Source organism: Mytilus edulis, chromosome 2 (genome assembly GCF_963676685.1).
Source record: "Mytilus edulis chromosome 2, xbMytEdul2.2, whole genome shotgun sequence".
Taxonomy (NCBI): Eukaryota; Metazoa; Mollusca; class Bivalvia; order Mytilida; family Mytilidae; genus Mytilus; species Mytilus edulis.
In genome coordinates, this window is record NC_092345.1 from 50,804,865 (window position 1) to 50,829,530 (window position 24,666).

The 24,666-nt window shown below is 31.0% G+C and overlaps 1 protein-coding gene across 2 annotated transcripts in view; it reads left to right on the forward strand.

Moving 5' to 3' along the window:
- Window positions 1-24,666, forward strand: part of LOC139510203 (nucleoporin NUP188-like) — an 83,347-nt gene that overhangs the window by 9,656 nt on the left and 49,025 nt on the right. For both annotated transcript variants that reach the window (XM_071296662.1, XM_071296663.1), the window contains exons 2-16: window positions 5,788-5,845; window positions 7,286-7,359; window positions 7,861-7,942; window positions 9,573-9,653; window positions 10,559-10,696; window positions 11,646-11,702; window positions 12,438-12,506; window positions 12,948-12,995; window positions 13,338-13,424; window positions 16,532-16,608; window positions 16,983-17,054; window positions 17,871-17,913; window positions 20,986-21,189; window positions 22,660-22,758; window positions 23,251-23,316. In XM_071296662.1, the coding sequence (XP_071152763.1) occupies window positions 5,788-5,845; window positions 7,286-7,359; window positions 7,861-7,942; window positions 9,573-9,653; window positions 10,559-10,696; window positions 11,646-11,702; window positions 12,438-12,506; window positions 12,948-12,995; window positions 13,338-13,424; window positions 16,532-16,608; window positions 16,983-17,054; window positions 17,871-17,913; window positions 20,986-21,189; window positions 22,660-22,758; window positions 23,251-23,316 (1,255 nt within the window). The remainder of the gene's footprint in view (window positions 1-5,787; window positions 5,846-7,285; window positions 7,360-7,860; window positions 7,943-9,572; window positions 9,654-10,558; window positions 10,697-11,645; window positions 11,703-12,437; window positions 12,507-12,947; window positions 12,996-13,337; window positions 13,425-16,531; window positions 16,609-16,982; window positions 17,055-17,870; window positions 17,914-20,985; window positions 21,190-22,659; window positions 22,759-23,250; window positions 23,317-24,666) is intronic.

Below are 24,666 nucleotides of genomic sequence, written 5' to 3' on the forward strand. Positions count from 1 at the left end.
AGGAATTTATTTTCACTCTTTTAACTTTTGAAAATCAAATCTATGGAATATACTGATTACATACATATGCACATGTACAACAAAACAGTTAGGTTAATGTATTAGAAATCCAGGAATAGGAGATGATAAAACATTTTGTGGCTCATTTTTAATTTTATTTTCTAACTGTGGAGTGCTACCTAAGGACCTAAGAGCTACGGTTCCACAGCTACAGTAACCCTACCGTCCCTACTTTTTCGGCTTAAAATAGCCTACCCTAAAGATTTTATTGTCATTTTTCATTAAGCTTAAAGTTAGAATGTTGCTCCCATAGACTCAATGTAAAAAAAAACCCCATAAAATAAAAAAAATCCCTACCTACCTACCCTAACTTTTTTTCAGATGTAACTGGAACCACACATACTTTTTTATTTGGCCTTATGAAATTTGAAGTGACGGACGTCTTACATTAAAGAAATGTTCATCATTCAATTCAATTTAAAGCTTTATTTATAGTCGGCATGTTACATAACAAATAAACATATAAAGCTCTCTGAGCTTTTATAACCGACAAATACATACATTTACATAACAAACATACACAATACAAATATTAAAACATAAAAGACATAGAACATACATTTCATGCACATTTAGGCTGCACTATTTAAATACTATATTCTATACATGCATAAGAACAAGCACTAAAAGCAAACATAAAAACTAAAGCACAGCATTCACAAATTATAAAAAGCTAAGCAAACATTCACAAAAAGCAGCACTATTATATTTCAAGCTGTAACATAAAATAAATAAAACTAAGCACATGCATTGCAATGGCATGAGTTGCCATTCCATGAGTTTATTAGACTCTTGAATTGGGTAAAAGATGTTTCAGTTCTAAAGTGGTTTGGCAACTCATTCCATAGTTTGGCAGCAGAATATCTGAAAGATTTCAAGCCATACCTTGTTGTTCTTACGTCAGGTATTTCAGCAAAATCTGGTATCTGAAAGAATATTTTGTTTTTTTAATATTTATAAGATCATGGAGGTACACTGACTGTTCTAAAGACCTCTATTGCCATAGTTCTTAGGCGTCTTACTTTAAGTGATGGCATTTTTGATTTTAAAAGTAAGTCTTCATATGTGCTATTGTGATCCTGGTAAATGAAACGAAGTGCTCTTTCTTGTACTTTTTCAATTTTTGTAGTGTTGGCCTCGCTGCAGAAATGCCAGGACAATGAGCAGAAATTAAAGTTTGACATAATAAAGGAGTGATATATTGTTAGTTTTCCAAGTTTGTTTAAGTATTTGCCAAGTCTTTTTAAAACATTTAGTTGTCTGGATGCTTTTTTGCAGATGTTTGATATATATGCGTGTTGAAATTTAGTTCAAAGTCAATGGTGATGCCTAATAGTTTGACCTCTTTTTCACATTTTATTTTGTTACCTGCTAGATCAAATGTAATGTTTTTGCCCATTGTTTTTTTGCCAATTGCCAAAGCTTGAAATTTTTCATGGTTTGCCTTCATTTGATTGGAAGAAAACCATTCTATCAGAGCCAAACTGTCTTTTTCAAGTGTGGAGATAACGGTGTCTATATCTCTATTTGCATAAGATAATGTGTTGTCATCAGCATAATTGTAAAGTGAACTGTTTGTAGTGAAGTGAAATATGTCATTAATGAAGATGTTAAACAGTATAGGACCTAGAATAGAACCTTGTGGTACTCCTTTATATATGTTTTGCCAATTGCTCAGACTAGAGCCAACTCGAACACATTGTTTCCTGTTAGATAAGTAATTTTTAATGAGTTTTAATGAGGAAGTTGAAAGACCATATGCCTCAAGCTTAAGCAGTAGAAGATCGTGAGGGAGACAATCGAAAGCCTTAGATAGATCCATTAGAATTGAGCCAATAAACTTATTTTGATCAAGTGCCGTTTTCCAGTCTTCGATGATTCTGAGTAGAGTAGTTTGACATCCATATTTTGGTCGAAAAGCAGATAAGTATGGATGAAAGTGTGTATTGAAGTATTCAACTAGCTGGTTGTAAATTGCTCGTTCAAAAAATTTTGAAATTGCTGGAAGTATGCTTACTGGTCTATAGTTGCCCACATCAAGTACATTGTTCTTTTTATGCAGTGGTACAACTTGTGCCTCTTTTAATTTGTCTGAAAAAGTGGCTGATTTTATAGTCTTGTTTATCAATTCAGTTATTGGTTTTGTGATAACTGGATGTGCTAGTTTTAGAACTTTAACTGATATGCCATCTATTCCTGTTGCCTTTTTTATGTTTAATTCTTTAAGTTGTTTACCTACAAATTCATTTGATGGCACTAAATTCAAGTTGTTGTGTGGCAGTTTTGTTTTCGTGTATTTTTTCAACACTTGGATGGTTATTATTGGTTCATATACCATCAAAGAACACGTGGAGAAAATGATTATTAATTCCTTCACAAATACAACTGCATAATTTATCCCACCAAACTGATCACCCACAATATATTAAACCACCTTCAAACTCATGCATTTTCTCGTATATTTCCAAATTATGCACTATGCTTACGTTCCAACGTCATAGTAAGAACTGATTGTCGTGACATCATGAAACCTTGTCAATGTAACTCATTTAAAGAAAAATAACATGAGATTAGTCTATTTAAATATTGCTCAATTAATAAACCGAAATGTAAAGTCACGATCATAAGGGTTACACTTATGTTCTGACGATTGTCCTGTCCTGTCCTGTCAGTGACCCATATGAAAATGCTTAATATTTTTAACCAGATTTTGAAGTAAAAACCTGTTAGTGTTGTTGATTTGGAGATGTATGGTGGGCTGGAGGCTGCCATACAGCATGAACAGTGTTCATTCATTTACATGAAACCTCTTAAAAGATTATTTTTTTCAAATTTAGATACATGTACATATAAAAAAGAAGATGTGGTATGATTGCCAATTAGACAACTCTCCAGAAGAGACTAAATGACACAGAATTTAAGAACTATAGGTCACTGTATGGCCTTCAACAATGAACAAAGCCCATACCACATAGTCAGCTATCAAAGGCTCTGAAATGAGAATGTAAAACAATTCAAACGCGAAAACTAACATTCTAATTTATGTACATAAAAATGAACTAAAAACAAATATGTAACACATAAACAAACGACAACCACTGAATTACAGGCTCCTGAATGTAAGTTGTTTCCTGTGACCAATAGAAGGTCAAGTTCAGTTTTCACTATTTAAGCTTTTCTCGTTCAGTTATAGCCCTGTCCTAACAATTCATTTTTTCATGAAATAATCCATTTCTGTACAACATTGAACAAATGGAAATGACTCATCTTTTTTTGAATATTTTGAAGACATTTTGGTGAATTGTTTGTAGAAGTATGATGTCAGTTTGTTTGTTATTTTGTTTAAACTAATTTTCTGAATGCTATATTTATAAAAAAAAAAAATGAAATGAACTCCTTTATTAAGATAGTAATCTATTTTTTTAGCTCACCTGGCCTAAAAGGCCATGTGAGCTTTTCTCATCACTTGGCGTCCGTCGTCGTTGTCGTCGTCGTCTGTCGTCGTTAACAATTTTTCAAACATCTTCTCCTCTGAAACTACTGAATGGATTTGAATGAAACTTAACATGATTGTTCCTTAGTATATCCTGCACAAAATGTGCGCTTCGATTTTTGATCCGTCAAAAAACATGGCCGCCGTTACTTAAAATAGAACATAGGGGTCAAATGCAGTTTTTGGCTTATATCTCAAAAACGAAAGCATTTAGAGCAAATCTGACATGGGGTAAAAATGTTCATTAGGTCAAGATCTATCAGCCCTGAAATTTTCAGATGAATCAAACAAACCATTGTTGGGTTGCTGCCACTTAATTGGTAATTTTAAGGAAATTTTGCAGTTTTTGGTCATTATCTTGAATATTATTATAGATAAAGATAAACTGTAAACAGCAAAAAAGATCAGCAAAGTAAGATCTACAAATAAGTTAATATGACCAAAATTGTCAATTGACCCCTTAAGGGGTTATTGTCCTTTAATGACAATTTTTCACAATTTGTTCATCATATTTGCTAACTTTAAAAAATCTTCTCCTCTGAAACTACTGAATGGATTTGGTTAAAACTTAGCATGATTGTTCCTTAGATTATCCTGCACAAAGTGTGTGCTTTGATTTTTGATCCGTCAAAAAACATGTCCGCCGTTACTTAAAATAGAACATAGGGGTCATATGCAGTTTTTGGCTTATATCTCAAAAACGAAAGCATTTAGAGCAAATCTGACATGGAGTAAAAATGTTCATTAGGTCAAGATCTATCAGCCCTGAAATTTTCAGATGAATCAAACAAACCATTGTTGGGTTGCTGCCACTTAATTGGTAATTTTAAGGAAATTTTGCAGTTTTTGGTCATTATCTTGAATATTATTATAGATAAAGATAAACTGTAAACAGCAAAAAAGATCAGCAAAGTAAGATCTACAAATAAGTTAATATGACCAAAATTGTCAATTGACCCCTTAAGGGGTTATTGTCCTTTAATGACAATTTTTCACAATTTGTTCATCATATTTGCTAACTTTAAAAAATCTTCTCCTCTGAAACTACTGAATGGATTTGGTTAAAACTTAGCATGGTTGTTCCTTAGATTATCCTGCACAAAGTGTGTGCTTTGATTTTTGATCCGTCAAAAAACATGGCCGCCGTTACTTAAAATAGAACATAGGGGTCAAATGCAGTTTTTGGCTTATATCTCAAAAACGAAAGCATTAAGAGCAAATCTGACATGAGTAAAAATGTTCATTAGGTCAATATCTATCAGCCCTGAAATTTTCAGATGAATCAAACATCCAATTGTTGGGTTGCTGCCACTTAATTGGTAATTTTAAGGAAATTTTGCAGTTTTTGGTCATTATCTTGAATATTATTATAGATAAAGATAAACTGTAAACAGCAAATATGATCAGCAAAGTAAGATCTACAAATAAGTCAATTTGACCAAAATTGTCAATTGACCTCTTTAGGAGTTATTGCCCTTTAAAGACTTTTTTCACAATTTGTTCACCATGTTGACTTACTTTAAAAAATCTTCTCTTATGAAACTGCTGTATCAATTTCAGCCAAACTTAGGCTAAATGAGTTTCAGAGTTTCAGAGTATCTAGTATAAATTTTATATTTCATTTCCTTGTATGTCAAGAAACATAGCTCCTATGGCTAAAATAGAACATAGGAGAAAATGATTTTTTTTTGCTTTTGAAGAAAATAGGACGATTCAAAGAACATTTAAATAAATTGAAAAGCCAAAATAATCATTGATGAGAGATTAAACCAAAAAAATTCAGGTGAGCGATTCAGGCTCTTGAGAGCCTCTTGTTTATAGGATATATTTCATTACATTTAAAGTTGTTGACAAGTTACAGATCTGTACTAGTTTGTGACAAATGGAAATCTTAAATTAGTGGTCAATATATATTTTTCTTTCACCAAAAGTTTCATTTCTGCAAATTTGTTGGTGTTTAAGTAAAATATGACATCAAAAGCACAAGTATGTGTCAGAGTAGTGCTACTTTTACATACATTCTCAATTGGAGGGCGTGATTTGGTGGTCCTACACCTACATGTATAACCTATACTAAAGTTACAGTTGTGTAATTATTCTCATTATTGTTAAACTAAAAAAGGAAATTTTAGGTTATGTACATATGTATTTTTTCAATATCTTTATTTGTCTAGTTACTTGATTTTGTAAATACCCGCTGGTAATTTTTAAAGAAAAATATTTACTTCTTTTAGTTTTGGAAACAGATATTTGTGGCAGCTTATAAATGGAACTGGATTTCTTAGACCAAATGTAAGTATTTAAGATTATTACAGTCTGTGCCAAACTGTTTTAGGGTTTGTCTGACCGAAAGAGAAATTTTATATTCAACCAAAATATTTTAAAATTTCTGTCTGTCTGAATGATTTTTTGTCTGACATTTTGTCGGTCAGACAGAGTTTACACTGTTATTATTTATATATCATGTATATCATGTTCTCTTGGTTAACTCAAAAATATTGGAATTTGTTAATTATGCTATGAAATGTAGGGAAAATTTTGCTGATATTATTGAGGCTTCTTATACTATTTGTTTTAGCTAACTTTCAATTTCATTTTAGTAAAGTATTTTTTTATTTTAGTTTTTGTATTTTTCCTTGCTTTTAATTTAAGGGGCCTCGCAGGTCTAAATCAACTTTTTTTCTATATAGGATTTTGCTATTTTTTTTTATGATTAAATTTTATCTTATACTTAATAGAAATATAAAATAAAAATATGGGGTCACCGTTCATTTAAGCTCACAACCTGCCTCAAAGAAGCATACATTTTTGTTAATGTCCTTTTTTTTTTGTTAGTTCAAAACATATTTATTTATAGTGGATTGGGAAACAAGTTTTGCAACTTATATTAATCCCTTTCCACTTTAATTTGCGGGTGTGAGTGCTGTCTTGTAGCGGAATTAGCCTGCTTTTTTTGCAAAATCTACAAGGGTGTCTTTAACGTGCAGGAGATATGGCTCTCTCTTAACACGGGTCAGCCATTTATCGTCCCCTTCTGACGGACTATCATCATTTCGTCAAGACCATACTCGCAAATGGTGTCAAGGGGGAACCGAAAATCCAGTCCCTGAAATTTTCATCCCAGACGGGAATTGAACCAGCAACCTTTGTGTTAGTAGTCCGATGCACTAACCACGGCTCTAACGTTTTTTTCTCTGTTGAACTAATAGGAGAAATATTGGTAATATCGAAATAAAAAAAGAAATAAATTAAAGAAATCACTTAAATTTTACAATTATTTAGTTTATGTACAGCGTGTATGAAAACAATAATAAAAAATATAGGTCAATCGCTAAAATTTTACAATTATTTAGTTTATGTACAGCTTGTATGAAAACAATAATAAAAAATATAGGTCACCGATGAGTTAAAAAAGATATTTCAATTTAAACGTCAAAAAATTACATGTTTGCACCAAAGAGAGATAATTTGGAACTTTTTCAATGATATTAACATTTTTAAAGTCATCTGTGGCCAAACCAAATCGATTTGTCTGGGTGATTTTTGTACCATATTATAAAGTAATAACTAATAGTGCAATAAATAAAATTTGTAATGAAAAAACAAATGTTGAAATTTTTTTTGTACCCGCAAGCCTCCTTAATATACTGTAATGTGTTTAATACATGTATACTACATACATGTTTAATGCATAACAAAATTAAACAACTTTTTTGGTTGATATATTTTAAGGAGTATGTGAAAAGAGAATTAAAAAAGAATGAAGACAAAATATCTAAAGGACTGCTGTTCTTCAGAAAGCCAGTGTAAGTATTTTGACATCTACCTGAAAAGTTATTAAGTTGTTAGTTTTGAAATTCTATTATGGGTTCAACTAAAGGAGTTGAAGGCAGGAATCCCATTATACACTGATTTGCCACATACGTTTGTTAGTTAATTTGCTGTTCAGTCAGTTGCATTCTTTTAATATTAAAATATAGCAGTTTACAATTTATTTTATTTGTTTTTTAACTGAGTTATTTATTAAAACAGAAGTATTTTAAAGAATTAAATAGCTTATATCATACTGAAATATATACCAATTTTGATAGATTGATTGATTGATTGATTGTTGGTAGCTTAACATCCAGTGTCAAATATTTTCAGGAAATACCAATTTTGACGAATATTTTTATCCATTTTGGAAAGAAGTGTTCAACTTGTCTGTGTGTGAATTCAGATATGTAGATATGGATACTTTGATAAAGTACTTTATCAAACATAGTAGTAAATAAGAAAATTATTAATCAGATGTTGTTTTTTTCCAGAACTGTAGCTGGAGATGTTTTGAAAGAGAAGAAGCTGTCAAAAGTCCATCATGATTTTCTCATAAAGCTTAGCAGTTTTCTGGTATTGTGTCATAGAAATAATTGTAATATTGTAATTTTAGAAATATTGATGATATTTCATTATTGTAAAAGTTGCAATAGAATAGTTCTATGAAAAAAAATACTCTCAATTTGAATTTTGATAGCCTATACTGAACTTACTTCAAATGGATACAGTAAATTTAAAAAAAACTCCTTGTTGTCAATTTTGTTTATTTTGTAGAATAGTTAATGTTTCTATGTTCTTAAAATTTGTACGTATGTCCCGAAATTTTTTGAATCCACAGGCCTCTACAATAACTTTTTTTTCAGCTTGTCCGATAGGACAAGTACATATCAAAACTTACTTGTCCGAATGAAATTGTTACTTGTCCAATTTTTTTTAATTAAAAATAAACTTTTTACATTTTAAGTTGATTAAAGGAACAAAACCAATTTAAACACTAGAACAGAATTTGATGTATTTCTTTGAAATACTTTTCAAAAATATGAGTCAAGTACAACTGAATCTAGTCATGTCACAGAACTTAGGTTCTAGTTTTCATCAATGCCAGTCTCATCAGACTCTAAAAATGAGGCACCATCTGATAGGCCTGTACACTCATTGGATTTGTATCCTGTTTTTTTTTAAGTTGAAAAAAGTTTATTCAAATGCAATCAATAAAAAGAAGAAGATAAGGTCTGATTACCAATGAGACAACTCTCTACAAGAGACCAAATGACACAGAAATTAACAACTATAGGTCACCATATTGCAAGTATTGTTTTTTTCTACTAATGATCAAATATGATTTTGTGAATTTTATGAAATTTTGGTAAATTAAAAAAAAAATATTGTGAAAAAATTACCGGTATGGTATTTGTTATAAAGAACAGAATAAGGTAAGAAAATGAGGTACTGATTTGTCTTGGTCCCGAAATGTCTCCTGCCTTTCCAAACTGTTTATCAATCATGTCTACTAAATATGTCTCCTACGGTTCCAAACTGTCTATTAAACTTTGAGCTAAACCTGTCGAGGTGACAATTTGTCTTGTAAAGTTACCTTATCTTCAAAGTGCAGCATTGATTCGGATCAGTAAGACTGGTTTCCGAGAATAGTATACTTTTAACCTGTTAAAAAGTACCTGACAAAGAACCAGTTAAAAATTATCGATTGCAAGTAAACATGTTGAAGAAAAGGTTTTGCATTTGAATAAACAGAATCAGAAACATGTCAAATTAATATTTGTTTTTTTGTTTTTTGTTTATAATTATACTTTGTTCATCAAAGTTGGATTAAATTTATTTTCTGCAGAATAATTGTACTTGTCCCGGCAGACAAGCTTGACACAGCTTTTACTTGTCCGACCTTTTTTCCCTCTGGTACCGGACAATCGGACAAGCGTTATTGTCGAGGCCTGATCCACAATATATTATAAAAAAGTTAAAGTAGAACCACATAACTTGTGATTAACGATTTTTGTTCCTCACATGACAATTGGCACCTCCCTTAAATGCCTTATTAATGTGATCAATGTGACCTTGATTTATACACCTCGGGGTTCACCTCGGATAGAATTTTATTGATTCCCTAATTTATTAGGATTGTCTTAAACAGTAGATATGTTTTATTTAAAAGAATTGAAATTTGATTTTGATTTTTCTATTGTAGGGACTAGATGAAGAGGGGAGTTATGAATTGTTTAATTCATTTTTAGCCAGTGATTACAGAGGATCACAGAAAAATCTTCAGGTAGTCACACACAGTTTTGTATTTTGAATCTTAAAAAAGTTGAACAGACAAAAGCTTAGGAAAATGAGTTAAGCTTTTAAAATCATCAATTTTTATGCCCCACCTACGATACCACCTACGATAGTAGAGGGGCATTATGTTTTCTGGTCTGTCCGTCCGTCCTGCTTCAGGTTAAAGTTTTTGGTCAAGGTAGTTTTTGATGAAGCTGAAGTCCAATCAACTTGAAACTTAGTACACATGTTCGCTTTTGGTTGATATTTTTACTTTTCAGGCCAAATTAGATTTTTTACCCAATTTTACGGTCCATTGAACATGGAAAATGATAATGCGAGTGGGGCATCCGTGTACTTTGGACACATTTTTGTTGTTAACTAAATCTAAGTTTAAATTTAGTTTGACCTTGACAATTGAACTCCTGGTCAAAATATTTGATATTTTGTTATTTCTTACTGCATGTTCAATCTACTTTCACATGGAATTTAATAAAGCTTGACCACCATGATCAAGAAATAGCATCCAAAGATTTAAAAATTAATATTTTATTTATTGTTCAATATTTTATTGTTAAATGGACGTCAACTTTTGTAATTAACATTTAGATAAAAACTGTGGATAAACATTTTTAAAACATCAATAACCTTTTTCTAACCTTCATGCAGTTTCGAAAACTAAGATAGAAGCTTCTTCATAAACATGGGATTAGGAACATTTATAAATTTTCAATGAAGTTAATGAAAAAAAACACGATTATTTTTTTTTTGTATTTTCTTAAATCTGAAGGAAAAAATTATTTGGCAAGACCATAATTTGTGTTTCCTGCATGATTGAAAATTCAACATTGAATTTATCATTTTTTCTGTATCTAATTTGACAAACTCTAATGATGAATTTTCATTTGTTTTCAGTCTTTACTAAGTAATGATAGACATTGTCAGAGTTTGATTTACAAAGTCAGAGACTATTATTTCACGGAGAGATTATATCTTCTACAGTGTATAAAAGTGGTCATTAACTTTTGGCAGGATGATGCACATCCTTATAAGGTATGTAGTAGTTGTCATGAGCACATTGAAAAAAAAGTTTATGATAATATTTAATCTCTCAAGTTTTTTTTGCCTACTTAAAAATGTTTAAGAAATAATTGTAATGCTAATTTTTGTTGTATTAAATTAAATTTGTTCTTTAAGAATCAGTTATTACTATTTACCTCCCAGTGAAGTGTTTACATTCTTTCATCTCAATTTTTCCCTCATATTTGAACTATTAGTTTACGGGAAGACAATTATTCAAAAGAAGTACATTTATGAAGTTTTAGTATTCTAAATGATTTTCTTTTACAAGAAAGTTCACATATACTTTTGTTTCATAGTTAGACACAATTATATAAAAAAAACATATTCAATTTTTTCTTTTGATATGAAGTGTCATATGACTTAAAATGACATTCACTGAGCAACAAACTGAACCAATTATATATACTGTGGATTCATATTGTTTGGGACACTATAAAAAAGAAGATGTGGTATGATTGCCAATGAGACAACTATCCACACTGATTTTTTTTGGCTTTGTGTAAAATTGTATTTGTGGAGACAACTCCCCATCCAAGCCAGATTTGTAACAGTAAACCGTTATAAAAGTATGATCTTCAACACAGAGCCTTGGATCACACTGAACAGCAGGCTTTAAAAGGCGCCAAAAATTACTAGTCTAAAACTATTCAAACAGGAAAACCAAGGGCCTTATCTATTTACAAAAACAGGAAACATTATGAACGACATCAACAAACGACAACCACTGAAGCCTTTTTTGTTTCTTGGCAACAAAACACTTGCTAATAATTTCTGAATAGAAATGGACTGAACAATTTTTTAATTGTAGTGAATCTGAAGTTAAGATACATGTATATATACTATTTAACATTTACATTGCATCTATGATGAGTTTATTTAGGACCCTACGTCCATGGTATTTTTGTGTTATATATTTTAGGATGAATTCCAACAGATTATGGAAGTTCTTAATACTGATGGTCTGCTTTTTAAAAAGGTAATAATTTGTGTTAACATGAGTATGATTTATACTCAGTGGTTATACTAGTTATAGTAATGCATCATTTTTAGTAAAAGAAATGGTAAAATTTTGGAAAGAAATAAACCTTCCAACCAAACTGATGCATACTATTGTTTTGTTTTTGTGTGTAAAACACTTATGTTTTGCACACACATTTTTTTATGATGCCCTTCAAACAATAGAATTTTTTTTTTTACTTTAACAGATTCTGGTGCTTTATCCATGATTTAACATCTCTCATTTGGAATAACACTCAAATGTCACATGTCACTATAGTAACAACCTAACAAGTCCAAATTATGTTCTCAAGTAGAATTTGAGGCAACAAATCTAGCTTTACCCCACATTAACTCCATATGAAATTAGGGGTTAATTTAAATCTGAGGTATCCATGGGTTAAGATACTCACAATGAATTATTTAACCCAGACTGAAATAGTAAATAGTAAGAGGGCTATTCCAGAAAAAAATGTATGAGGGGGTTGGAAGGCAGTTTTTGTCAGCACCCGCCACCCAGACAATTGTAATTGAGAATTATAGTGCATTATGGTGTGAAAAGTTGCTATGATACCCATAACCCATGTATCATTAATATAATGTGCATTCCAACCCCCCATACATTTTTTTCTGGAATAGCCCTGAGATGTTCCAACAAAGTTATTTTGTTCAATTCAGTACCAAACTGAGTATGTATATGTTTGTTCACTTATAGATTGATGAGCAGCTGAAATGGGTACTTGATGAAAATCTACCTACTTGGGAAAATCACAGTGTTCTTATGGTAAGTCATATATAACATTGTGATGATTGACACATTAAAATGTATGTTGGAGGGAAGGAAGGAAAGTTTAATTATTGAATGTGGGTCATGGGTCTATAAACATTATGAAAATTATCTAACAAATGGTTCTTGCTTGTAGGGATATTTTGAAAGTTCCTTCCTACCCTACCACATATATTTTAATGGAATAGCCCTTCTGTCATTTTACTCAGAAACTGGAAAATATAATTTTTGAATAATAAAGCATTATGACTTGAATAAGTTAAAAAGAGTATAGTTGCCTTTTTATTGCCTAATGTAAATGCTTTGATTCAGATTGTTAGGACTTTAATTTTATAAGCAACTTACAATCAATCAATCAATACTGTCAATCATTCCAAGTGTAATAATCATGATACATGTATTAAAACTTTGTTTCTCAATTTTTCTTTTCTTTTTTAGACTGACAGACAAGCACTTATATGGGCACACCAGAATCTCAAAGAACAGGTAAACCCATTACACTAAAACTGCTGTGAAAAAATATTAAAGTAACAAAAGAAGTTTCTAAAAACATCTAAACATCTTAAATAATTGGTAAAGCATCAAAGGCAGAACAAGTTAATAAAATAAAAAAACTTTTAAAGACGAGAGAATAATTGCAATGTATTATTTAGTACCTCTTATTCTATTCTAAAACAGGAAAAATAATTGGACATATGAATGCATGTATTTATAAAAAAGAATATTAAAAACTAGGAATATTATGAACTAACTTAAAAGAGAAAAAACATTTTGTGTTTGTTTTTGTTCAGTTTTACTTGTCTATACTATTTTTTGTATTCATTGTAGAGTGAATTATTGGAGATATTCTTAATTTACTTAAAAGACTTTGAGATCAGTGTGGATCAATTGATAGAGTTAATAGAAACATTCAGGGTAAGTAACCCTAAATAAAATCACTTAACTGCATTTTATCATCTTTGGAATTCCAAACTTACATCCTACCCATGAACATTTAAGAAATTAATCAATGAATTAAAGACAGATATGCAAGTTTAAAATTTAATATAAACGTTACTGTATTTGTCAAGAAAATTCCTTAACAGTTTATTTCTGACGGTGAGGATTTTTTCCCTTTAAGATATATTGGCTAATTTTTACCTGCTTAAATCAAATATGTTATAAAAAATGTGCCTTCATGTGCTACTTTTTGAGTAAAATGAGGTCAAAGTTTCAGATATTTGCTCAAAAATTCAGATTTGTCAAAGTTTTTTTTCCTTCCGACAGAAATTCATAACTTTTTTGTTTTAAAAGATAAACACAAGCTGTTTTTTTTGTTAAATTATTTATAAGTTCTCCTTTATATACGTATCCTATAAATTTTGGATTTTTTTTTTTAAAAATGACTAAAATTTTTCAAATGTTCATGAATGTAGAAAAAATTGCATCATTGACTTTTTCGTGAAATTTGGTACAAATAATCTTCATATGTAATCAAACCGATTGTTATTTAAACAAGAGGCTCTCAAGAGCCTGAATCGCTCACCTGGTAAACAATGCCTTATTGAACATATTGAACCATGCCAGGCAAACATGTACAGCTAACAATTCTTCAATATTACAAATATATATGACTTACTGTTTATAAATAAAGAAAATGAGACCAAAACACAAACACTTAAAACTTAGCAATGGACTGTGAAAATGAGGTCAAGTTCAAATAAAACCTGCGTAACCGACATATAGATCATAAAATATTTTCATACACCAAATATAGTTGACCTAATGCATAAAGTATTAAAAAAATAGACCAAAACTAAAAAAGTTAACTTTGACCACTGAATTATGAAAATGAGGTCAAGGTTAGATGACACCTGACAGCTAGACATGTACACCTTACAATCATTCTATACACCAATTTTAGTAGACCTATTGCATATAGTATAAGAAAAACAGACCAAAACACAAAAACTTAACTATAACCACTGAACCATGAAAATGAGGTCAAGGTGAGATGACACCTGCCAGTTGGACATGTACACTTTACAGTTCTTCTATACACCAAATCTACTAGACTTATTGCTTATAGTATCTGAGATATGGACTTGACCACGAAAATTTAACGTTGTTCACTGATCCATGAAATGAGGTCGAGGTCAAGTGAAAACTGTCCGACAGGCATGAGGACCTTGCAAGGAACGCACGTACCAAATATAGTTATTCAATTCTGCCGCCGGATCACTATCCCTATATCGAGCTAACTGCAACAAAAGTTGCAGGCTCGACAAAAATGATCAAGACAATTTTTTTAACTAATCATTTATTTAGAGAAAAAACTTGCATACATGTACTTACTATACATCTTTTTCTAAAATAAAAGTCAATTGACAATTTTGGTCATATTTAACTTATTTGTAGATCTTACTTTGCTGATCATTTTTTGCTGTTTACAGTTTATCTTTATCTATAATGATATTCAAGATAATGACCAAAAACTGCAAAATTTCCTTAAAATTACCAATTAAGTGGCAGCAACCCAACAATGGTTTGTTTGATTCGTCTGAAAATTTCAGGGCTGATAGATCTTGACCTAATGAACATTTTTACCCCATGTCAGATTTGCTCTAAATGCTTTCGTTTTTGAGATATAAGCCAAAAACTGCATTTGACCCCTATGTTCTATTTTAAGTAAGGGCGGCCATGTTTTTTGACGGATCAAAAATCGAAGCACACACTTTGTGCAGGATAATCTAAGGAACTATCATGCTAAGTTTCATCCAAATCCATTCAGTAGTTTCAGAGGAGAAGATTTTTTAAAGTTAGCAAATATGATGAACAAATTGTGAAAAATTGTCATTAAAGGACATTTACCCCTTAAGGGGTCAATTGACAATTTTGGTCATATTAACCTATTTGTAGATCTTACTTTGCTGATCATTTTTGCTGTTTACAGTTTATCTTCATCTATAATAATATTCAAGATAATGACCAAAAACTGCAAAATTTCCTTAAAATTACCAATTAAGTGGCAGCAACCCAACAATGGTTTGTTTGATTCATCTGAAAATTTCTGGGCTGATAGATCTTGACCTAATGAACATTTTTACCCCATGTCAGATTTGCTCTAAAGGCTTCCGTTTTTGAGATATAAGCCAAAAACTGCATTTGACCCCTATGTTCTATTTTAAGTAACGGCGGCCATGTTTTTTGACGGATCACAAATCGAAGCACACACTTTGTGCAGGATAATCTAAGGAACAATCATTTTGAGTTTCATTCGAATCCATTCAGTAGTTTCAGAGGAGAAGATGTTTGAAAAATTGTTAACGACGACAGACGACGACGACGGACGCCAAGTGATGAGAAAAGCTCACATGGCCTTTTAGGCCAGGTGAGCTAAAAAAGAGGGGTCCATGAACTTGTTTAAAAGTAACATCAGTTCGAATGATAAAAATCAGTCGAAAAATGCATCTTTTCCCGATATGTCACAGTTTGACGTCGCAAAAAATTGCATTTTACGTTAGCAATGTCATTACCTCCCCTGTAACTGTAACGTATGCCCTTAAATTACGCATGGTGCATGAATCTAGTATCTGTTCTAAAATATTAATTATGTCAATGTTAAAGTGTTAATGTTTATAATTATATCCCCTCTCTAAAAAGGTGGGGTATACTGTTTACCTCTGTCTGTTCCCACCAATATTTTCTTCACATATTTCTCATGAACAACATTACAAGAATTTCTGAAATTTTGTTTTAGGATTCATATGAGTCAGCTATACCTTGTGATGCATTTTCAGATTCATCACTTAACAATTTCCTGTTTACCTTATACTTTATGGGTCTCTTTCGTGATTAGTAGCTCACCAATTCTCTGTTATCTTCCTTGTTCCATATTTGTAGTTGGACAAACTATGAAGAAATCTTCAACTCGTACACAGCATTGCTGCTCACAATTTAGCTGATTAATCATCAGTTTGGTTTATGATAATAAGCACGCTTTTGATGTTGTTATATGTCACCCTTGTTAATTCTTTAAACAGAGACATGGATTTGGCAGACGACAGAGTTATAAACACATCTTAAGAGAAACAGCAGAGCAGTTCATTAGGAAAATTGGGTAAGTTTCTATATTGTTGTATGAACAAAGATTTACAGTACACTTTGTCAACCTGTCCAGATTGGACTTTCTATTGCAACAAAGCATATTGGAAAATCTGTAATTTATCTAATTGAAACAAGTTAGATGTCTAACGTAAACAAAGTTTCTATGTCTGAAGGGGTTTGTGTTAATATTATGCTCTTATCTTTTAATACAGAATTATAGACTGTTCAGATTCTTAATTTCTAAAAAAAATCATGATTCTGACACCAGAGCTTACAGCCAATAGTATGCTTTTTGATTTTAAGGCACTCTCACCCATAGAAAATGTATACACAATTTCCAGATGCAAACTCAAAAATAAATCCTCAATGTTTTTTTTAATTTTGCAGATACCTAGAAGTGTTGATTTTATTGGAAGCAGTCGATTTGGAAACATTGCATGTCTGTAGCCAGCTAGGAAGGTGATAATTGTGAAGACTAACTTGAAATCAAATTTGATATGATTGTATTAACCAGTAAAATGCTTAGATTACATGCCTGTGGAACCTAAAATGTCAGATGCCTCACAAGTTAATTGTGATGATGTGTAACCAAGTATAAAATCTTGATGCTGACCAGCATTTATGTATACTCAACATAGTAAAAACAAAAACAAATAATACTATCAAAGCACAGATTCTGTTTTTTTTTGTTATTATGCTCCACTTATGGGCATTATGTTTTTTTGGTCTTCGTTAGTTTGTCTGTCTGACCCTCTTCAGGTTAAAGTTTTTGGTCAAGGTAGATTTTGATGAATTTGTAGACTAATCAACTTGAAACTTGGTACACATGTTTCCTATAATATGATCTTTCTAATTTTAATGCTGAATAAGAGTTATGATCCCAATTTCACGGTCTTCTGAACATAGAAAATGATAGTGCGAGTTGGTTATCTGTGTACTATCGACACATTCTTGTTTTTGTATCTTGTTTTGTTCATGCATCTCATTTTGACTGCAATAAATGATCCAGATAAATGAACAATGTATCTTGCTGTGTTCATTTGTCACATTTAATGAGCTTGTATAGTGCATTTAGGTGACCAATGAGATGTTCACTTAGGAAAAATTTTGCAGAAAAAATTCCACCATAGAGTAATTTAAAAACACTTCAAATATACCAATACACAGTATTACATACCGATTAAAATAAATCCAATGAATAAATTAAGCTATAAGGGCTATTATCTTGTTTTGAGTTACATTTTATTTCATGTCATATTTTATGAATTTTTACAGTTTTGATGACCATTTTATTCTAAAAGATGAAGATTTGTACAAGGTAAGAACTCTAGTCTTTGATTGCAAATTTGGGTTGATATTTTAAAGTGTAAATATTTTCCATTTACTATTTAAACTTTTAAGTTCTTTCATATGACAGGATAACTTAGTAGTAACTGTCTATTTTTAGTATCAAACAATATCATAATAAAGTTTTCTGAATTAATTATTTACTGTGTATGTAAATTTTATTTTGTTTACTGGCCAGTTTAGGCCATCTTAAAATATTTTAATATACAAAGTTACATTTTTTTTTTTTTTTTTTTTTTCAGTAGTCAGGCTTTTACAATCCCTTTACATCACCACCTGACTATGGTGTTAAGGGGTTTAATATATACAACAAAAAAATTGACTACATTTTTTTTCTTCTACTGTGAATATATATTATTTGAATATTAACATTATAATAAAAAGGGGAAAAGAAAACACACACACATACACACACACATTCTCGCAATTGCATTAACAAAACATATATATCAACTTGTGTATTGCAAAGAAAAATGTTATCCTTGTAAAGATCTGCTCTTTATAAATTAAGTTTCATTTTTTTTTATTTTATATGATTTGAATCAAAAGTAATTATTACTAATCAGTAAAAATGTAATCTACTGGGGCCCAGAATTTTTGAAAATAAGGTGTGGTACCATTTTTCTTTGCTATATAATGTTCATTTTCCTGATATTTTCTTATTTTTGCTAATAGTCCTATAATACTTGGTTTCTTTTCATACAACTTACATTTGTATTATAGTTCTTTGCAATAATAATGATCAAATTCAACAGTAAACTCTCATTTTGAAGACCAAGAAAAATATGCTTCTTAGATAATGTAAAGTTCACAAAATATCTTTTCAATTTTTGTGAAAAAGATTGCCGTATAAAATGTGTTATTGGACATTCATAGAATAAATGCTCCATGGTTTCATCAGAAATCTTACAAAAAGTACAAAGCTTTGAATCTTTAAGTTTAACTTTATACAAGAAAGTATTTGTTGCAATTATTCTGTGTAAAAATTTGTATTGAAAAGTCCCTAAATAAGTGTCTTTACATGATTTTCTTAAAATAATATAATATTTTGACCAATCTGCAATTTCAATACCTAGTAATTGCTCCCATTGTAAGAACTTTTCTGTTGGCAGTTGCACATTTCTGTCAACAAGATCTTTGTATACAAACTTTGCCTTTTTGTTACACAATAATCTTTCCAAAAAATTATCAATACAGTCAAAAGTTTCAAAATTTACATGAGCAATGTTTTCTTTAATATGTTCTCTCATATACTTTGGAATCTTTGCAATGAGACCATAATACTTTAAAAAAAATTTTGTTTGAAGTCTTGGTCCTATCTGATCAAAATTACAAAAGTCCTTAGTCTCTAAGTTAATAAGGTCAAACAAAGACTGCACTCCCCTTCTCTGCCACTGAGTAAAGTACGGAAAATCTACTAGAGGTGCAAAATTTAAAATATCTAATGACAAAATATCTTGAACAGAGATATTGGTAGCAGGCCTTGCTACATGAAAGCTAAAAAATACATCCTTCCAAAAAGGATTGCTAAGACTATCAGAGATTTCTCTGAGTTTCTCCTTTTGAAAATGCAATACTCTTTCTCCACCATACTGTTCAAGGCTTTTTAATAACAATGATTGCCAACTACCATATAAATTGGATGAAAACCTCTTTATCCAGCCAATCTTAAGGTATATATTAAAATAATGGATATTAATCATATTTAAACCTCCTTGTGGAATATCTCCAATTAAAGTACTTCGTCTAATTCGATCAGGTTTTCCATTCCATATGAATTGAAAGAATAAAGTATTCAATTCATTTAATTTTGAGTTGGGTAATGCAGTCAACAGGTGAATTAATTTTGGAAGTGCCAAAGTCTTAATAACAGTAATCTTTCCCATTAGGGTTAATTTTCTATGTTGCCAACTCTTAAGAATGCCTGACACTTCCTTTATCTTTTTGGAGAAATTAATTTCTGGCATACTGTCAAGATCTAAAGAGAATTCAATTCCCAAAAGCTTAAAATTTGAAGAGCACCACTGAAGTTTTAAATCAGGACAAAGAATCAGATCTGAATACTTTTTATTCCCAATCCACACAGCTTTAGTTTTAGAAGAATTAATTTTTAACCCAGATACTTTTTGGAAAGAGTCAAAACAATTTAAAGTCTCCCTCAAAGAGGTTTCAGTTCCATCTAAAACAAGGAAAGTGTCATCAGCATATTGACTCAAAAGGGATTCATTTTCATGAAAAAAAGTTCCCTCTATTTTAGGGTTTGACCTTATTTTCATAGAAAGTAGCTCAACGCCTATAATAAAAAGGTAAGGGGAGAGGGGGTCACCTTGTCTACAGCTTCTCTCCAAATTAAAGAAGCTTGAAAGATGGCCATTATTTATAACACAACTTGATGCTTTCAAATAAAATACTTCAAACCATTTGCATATAGATGGTCCAAAATTGAAACTCTTCAATGCTTTTTTCAAAAAAGACCATTCAATAGATTCAATATACAAAGTTACATGGTACAAAGAAGCAAACAAATAAAGCACATGTATTTATTTTTTTTGTCCTTGTGATATTGAAAAATACTTGGACACAAATAAATGATAAAAACAAACTGATTTGATGTCACTCTGACAGCCTCTTGTTTTCTGTTGTAGAGAATTTTTTTTACACTTATTTTGAAATTCAGATAATTTGGCAAAAATATTTCCTCTTGTAAATTAATTCTTTCAAGAAAACAAGAATAACAGAATAGAAGAATGCAAAAACAAAACAAGAGCAACTGGTTTTCCATTAGAATATGTGAAAGTTTAACTCTGAAAAAAAATCATACACTTCACAGTGAGCAAAAAAGTATAACATGTCTACAATGTGAATTGAAAAAAATTCAAAAAAAATCTTAACATTTATTTGAGTATCCCTGCTGAAAGTAAATCCAGAAAATTGCTTTGAGAAGCTTGTAATTTAAAAGTTGTTTTTATTTCTTATTGCATAAACTTCTATTTTATAGCAACAAAATCAGGATTTTCGACTCATAAAGTTATTGTATTTTCAGAAAGTAGATAAGATAGTGACATCTATGGGATCAGAGCCTTGTCATGGTCCTATACTGCTGTGCTGGGCTACAATAAGACTTTTATATGGGGACAAGTCAGACCTTAACATAACAAGAAAGCTGGGTAACCTAGCCATACAGCTTAGAGTGTTTGATGTGCTTTTTAACTTACTCAACACAGAACCATTTAATGGTAAAACTACAGTAAGTTATTTGTAATATATACTGCAGCTGTGATATTTGAGCATTCAAATTGCATTGACCGTATATTCATATGTGATATACAGTCACTGACTGTATATCACCTTGTTTATGACGTTGACAGTATGTTTCCGTAGAGTTTTATTTATGACGTCAATAAAACATACAGGTTAGCGGAAATTTTACGTCTTCTGTTGAAAATTAAGAAATGATGTTTTTTACCCTAAATACTTCATTTTGAACAGTTATAAGAGTTGCAGTATATAAAGAATAACCATACATTGTCTCGAAATATCAATCTGTTATTTGTACTCAGCTCGAAACATATAGAAATGCTCGGCACAGCCTCACATTCTACCTGTTTCTAAGCCTTGTACAAATAACATTGATATTTCGAGACAATGTATGGTTATTCTATATATACAAGATGTCAATGGAAGAGTCTATGTGTTGCTCATCTTCATGCAGAACACCTTAATAGATATAAAAAGATGTGGTATGAGTGCCAATGAGACAACTCTCCATCCAAGTCACAATTTGTAAAGGTAAACCATTATAGTTAAAAGTGCAATTTTCAACGAGGAGACTTGGCTCACACTGAACAGCAAGCTATAAAGGGCCACAAAATTGACTAGTGTAAAACCATTCATACAGGAAAACCAACAGTCTGAGCTATATAAAAAAAGAGAAACACTTATGAACCACATGAACAAACAACAACCACTGACTATCAGACAAGTTTTATCATGGTGGCTGGTCAACATTTTTTAAAAAGAATTATGCCCCTTGGAAAAATAGAATTTATGGAAAATGGCCTCATTAGTGCTCTCACAGGTACAGATTTTTAATAAAACTTATATTGTTGGTTAATTTCAGCAATAGCTTTTAAAAGTTCTATATGGGGGTTGATCAACTTTTTTTAATAAAAGAGGGACGAAAGATACCAGAGGGACAGTCAAACTCATAGATATATAAAAACCTGACAACACCTTGGCTAAAAATGAAAAAAGACAAACAGACAAACAATAGTTCACATGACACAACATAGAAAACTAAAGAATAAGCAACCAAACCCCACCAAAAACTAGGAGTGATCTCAGGTGCTCTGGAAGGGTAAGCAGATCCTGCTCCACATGTGGCACCCATCGTGCTGCTCATTTTATAACAAATCCCATAAATAGTCTAATATGGTAGGTCACATTCATGAAAGGGAAGGGGATTGTAGTTATGTCATAAGGAACATATCCGATATCATTTGTGAAATGGTTATTCTATTATGGTTAACCAACTGGTGATGGTGTCCATAAAATTTACAAAGGGATGATTTCGATTTCACCATTTGAGTTACGCCCTTTGAAATATAAAAAAAAATTATACGGGAAACATTGAAACTCTGTTCTTTTATTTGTATTGTAAAAGAAAGCTGATAAAACTTATCTACAATAGTTTATATTGGATGTTTTCTAATTTCAGTATGTTTGTTCTGTTGCTCAGTTTGTGCTGTATAACCTATTTGTTAATGTTATGTCAGCATTTGAGGAGTCAACTTTAGGCAGGGACAGAGAAATTGAGGTAAAAGGGAATATATCTGAAGTTTGATCATTCCTTTTTGAATACCCTCAGAATTACTCTATGATGGCTAATTCTTGCCAAGAAAATATTCTTATAATTATTGCATTTTAATTTTCTTCACTCAGTGTTTGTTCCAGACATAAGTACAAAGATATAAGAAGATGTGGTATGAGGGCCTATGAGACAACTTTCCATCCAAGTCACAATTTGTAAAAGTAAATCACTATAGGTCAAAGTACGGCCTTCAACACAGGCCTTAGCTCACACCTAACAGCAAGCTATAAAGGACCTAAAAAATTACTAGTGTAAAACCATATTAACAGGAAAACCAAAGTATATATAAAAAAATAACGAAACAAAAACCCTTATGAACTACATATAATTTTAATCTTGTCTAGATTTATTAGATGAATTTCACCCCACTTTCAAATAATGGAAATGACCAAGCTGTAAGATTAGAATAATGTATTTTTTTTCTGATTTTTTATCCAGATGTTACACAAAGATCTCTGTCAGATTCTAAAGTTGGAATACTGTGTTGAAGATTTCTGGCAGAAGGTAAGCAACCTGCTCTACCAGGACAGAAATGATTGATTCTAGATGATAGAAATAAGAAAGGGTTTAAACATATCTTTATCAATACATTTGACAAGCATAATTCATGGTAAAAGTTTTGACGCTATATTTTTATATATATTTTGATAGGGACTTATTGTGCTAATGCGGCGTAAAGCAACCAACAATCAATCAATATTTTGATAGGGAGTAATATTTATTTCTGTTTTACAATGTCTTATATCAAACCTTATTATTGGAAAAATCCATCAGTATTTAAACTCATACAATTGTTATCTGTTCGTAATATAAAAGAACTTAATAATTTTGGGAAGTATTTATATATTGCTGAAAAAATTCGTAATCGTTGAATGTGTATATCATACTTGAGGGGGGATAGGACCTTTATCGGGACTCCGGGATCGGGTGTTTTTAAACTCGGGATTTCGGGATTGACCCTTTCGGGATCCAGAAATTCTATTTTCTGAATTTCGGGACCTTGGGATTTCGTGTTTTTTAGCCCGGGATTTTGGAATATCGTGTTTTTAAGCCCGGGATTTCGGGATCAGGACCCCTCCTAACCCCCCTCATACTTAAATTAAGATAGTTAAATTATGCTAATTGATATCATGCTCCTACATTTGTTTTTAATTGTATAAATTGCATATTAATGAATTACCTTATTGTAATATTTGTTGCTTACTATATTTAATGTAATATTTATTGTACTTGATACCTATAAGCTGTATTGCTTTTGGAATAAAGAATATATATATACTATCATACACAAGATTAAAATCTTGAAAATCATATAAGAATCATGCCACTATGACATGGAACACACTCAATTCTTGTGTATACTAGTTTAATAATAAGCACATGTCAAAGAAAAAAATGTGTCTTATAATCTTTTAAGGGTCCAGACAAGCACAATTTAACTTAAGTTGCTTAAAATCTACCAATCCTTTTGGCTCTGGTTTCTTAAAAATATTCTTTTTTTCTCAGATACCACTTTTTTTGCTTCAAAATTATTTGATCAGTTATAGATAGTACATGTAGTTTATTGATTAAGCTCTAGTACAGTCGATTCCACTTAATTGCATACCGCTTAATAGCATAATTCGGTTAATTGCATACTTTTCTCCTGCACGAAACCATTTCCCATTCACCTAATGTTAAATTGTCCGGTTATATGCATAGCCTTACAAGTGGCATTTCGGTTTATTGCATAGAAAATAATCGCCAGCTAGATATGCTCTGTTAAAACTGACGAGATTTTTGACCGGAAACGGCAATTTGGTAAGTATATTTTACTTGAATGCATCATAATTTTCATTATTATTTCACATTTAC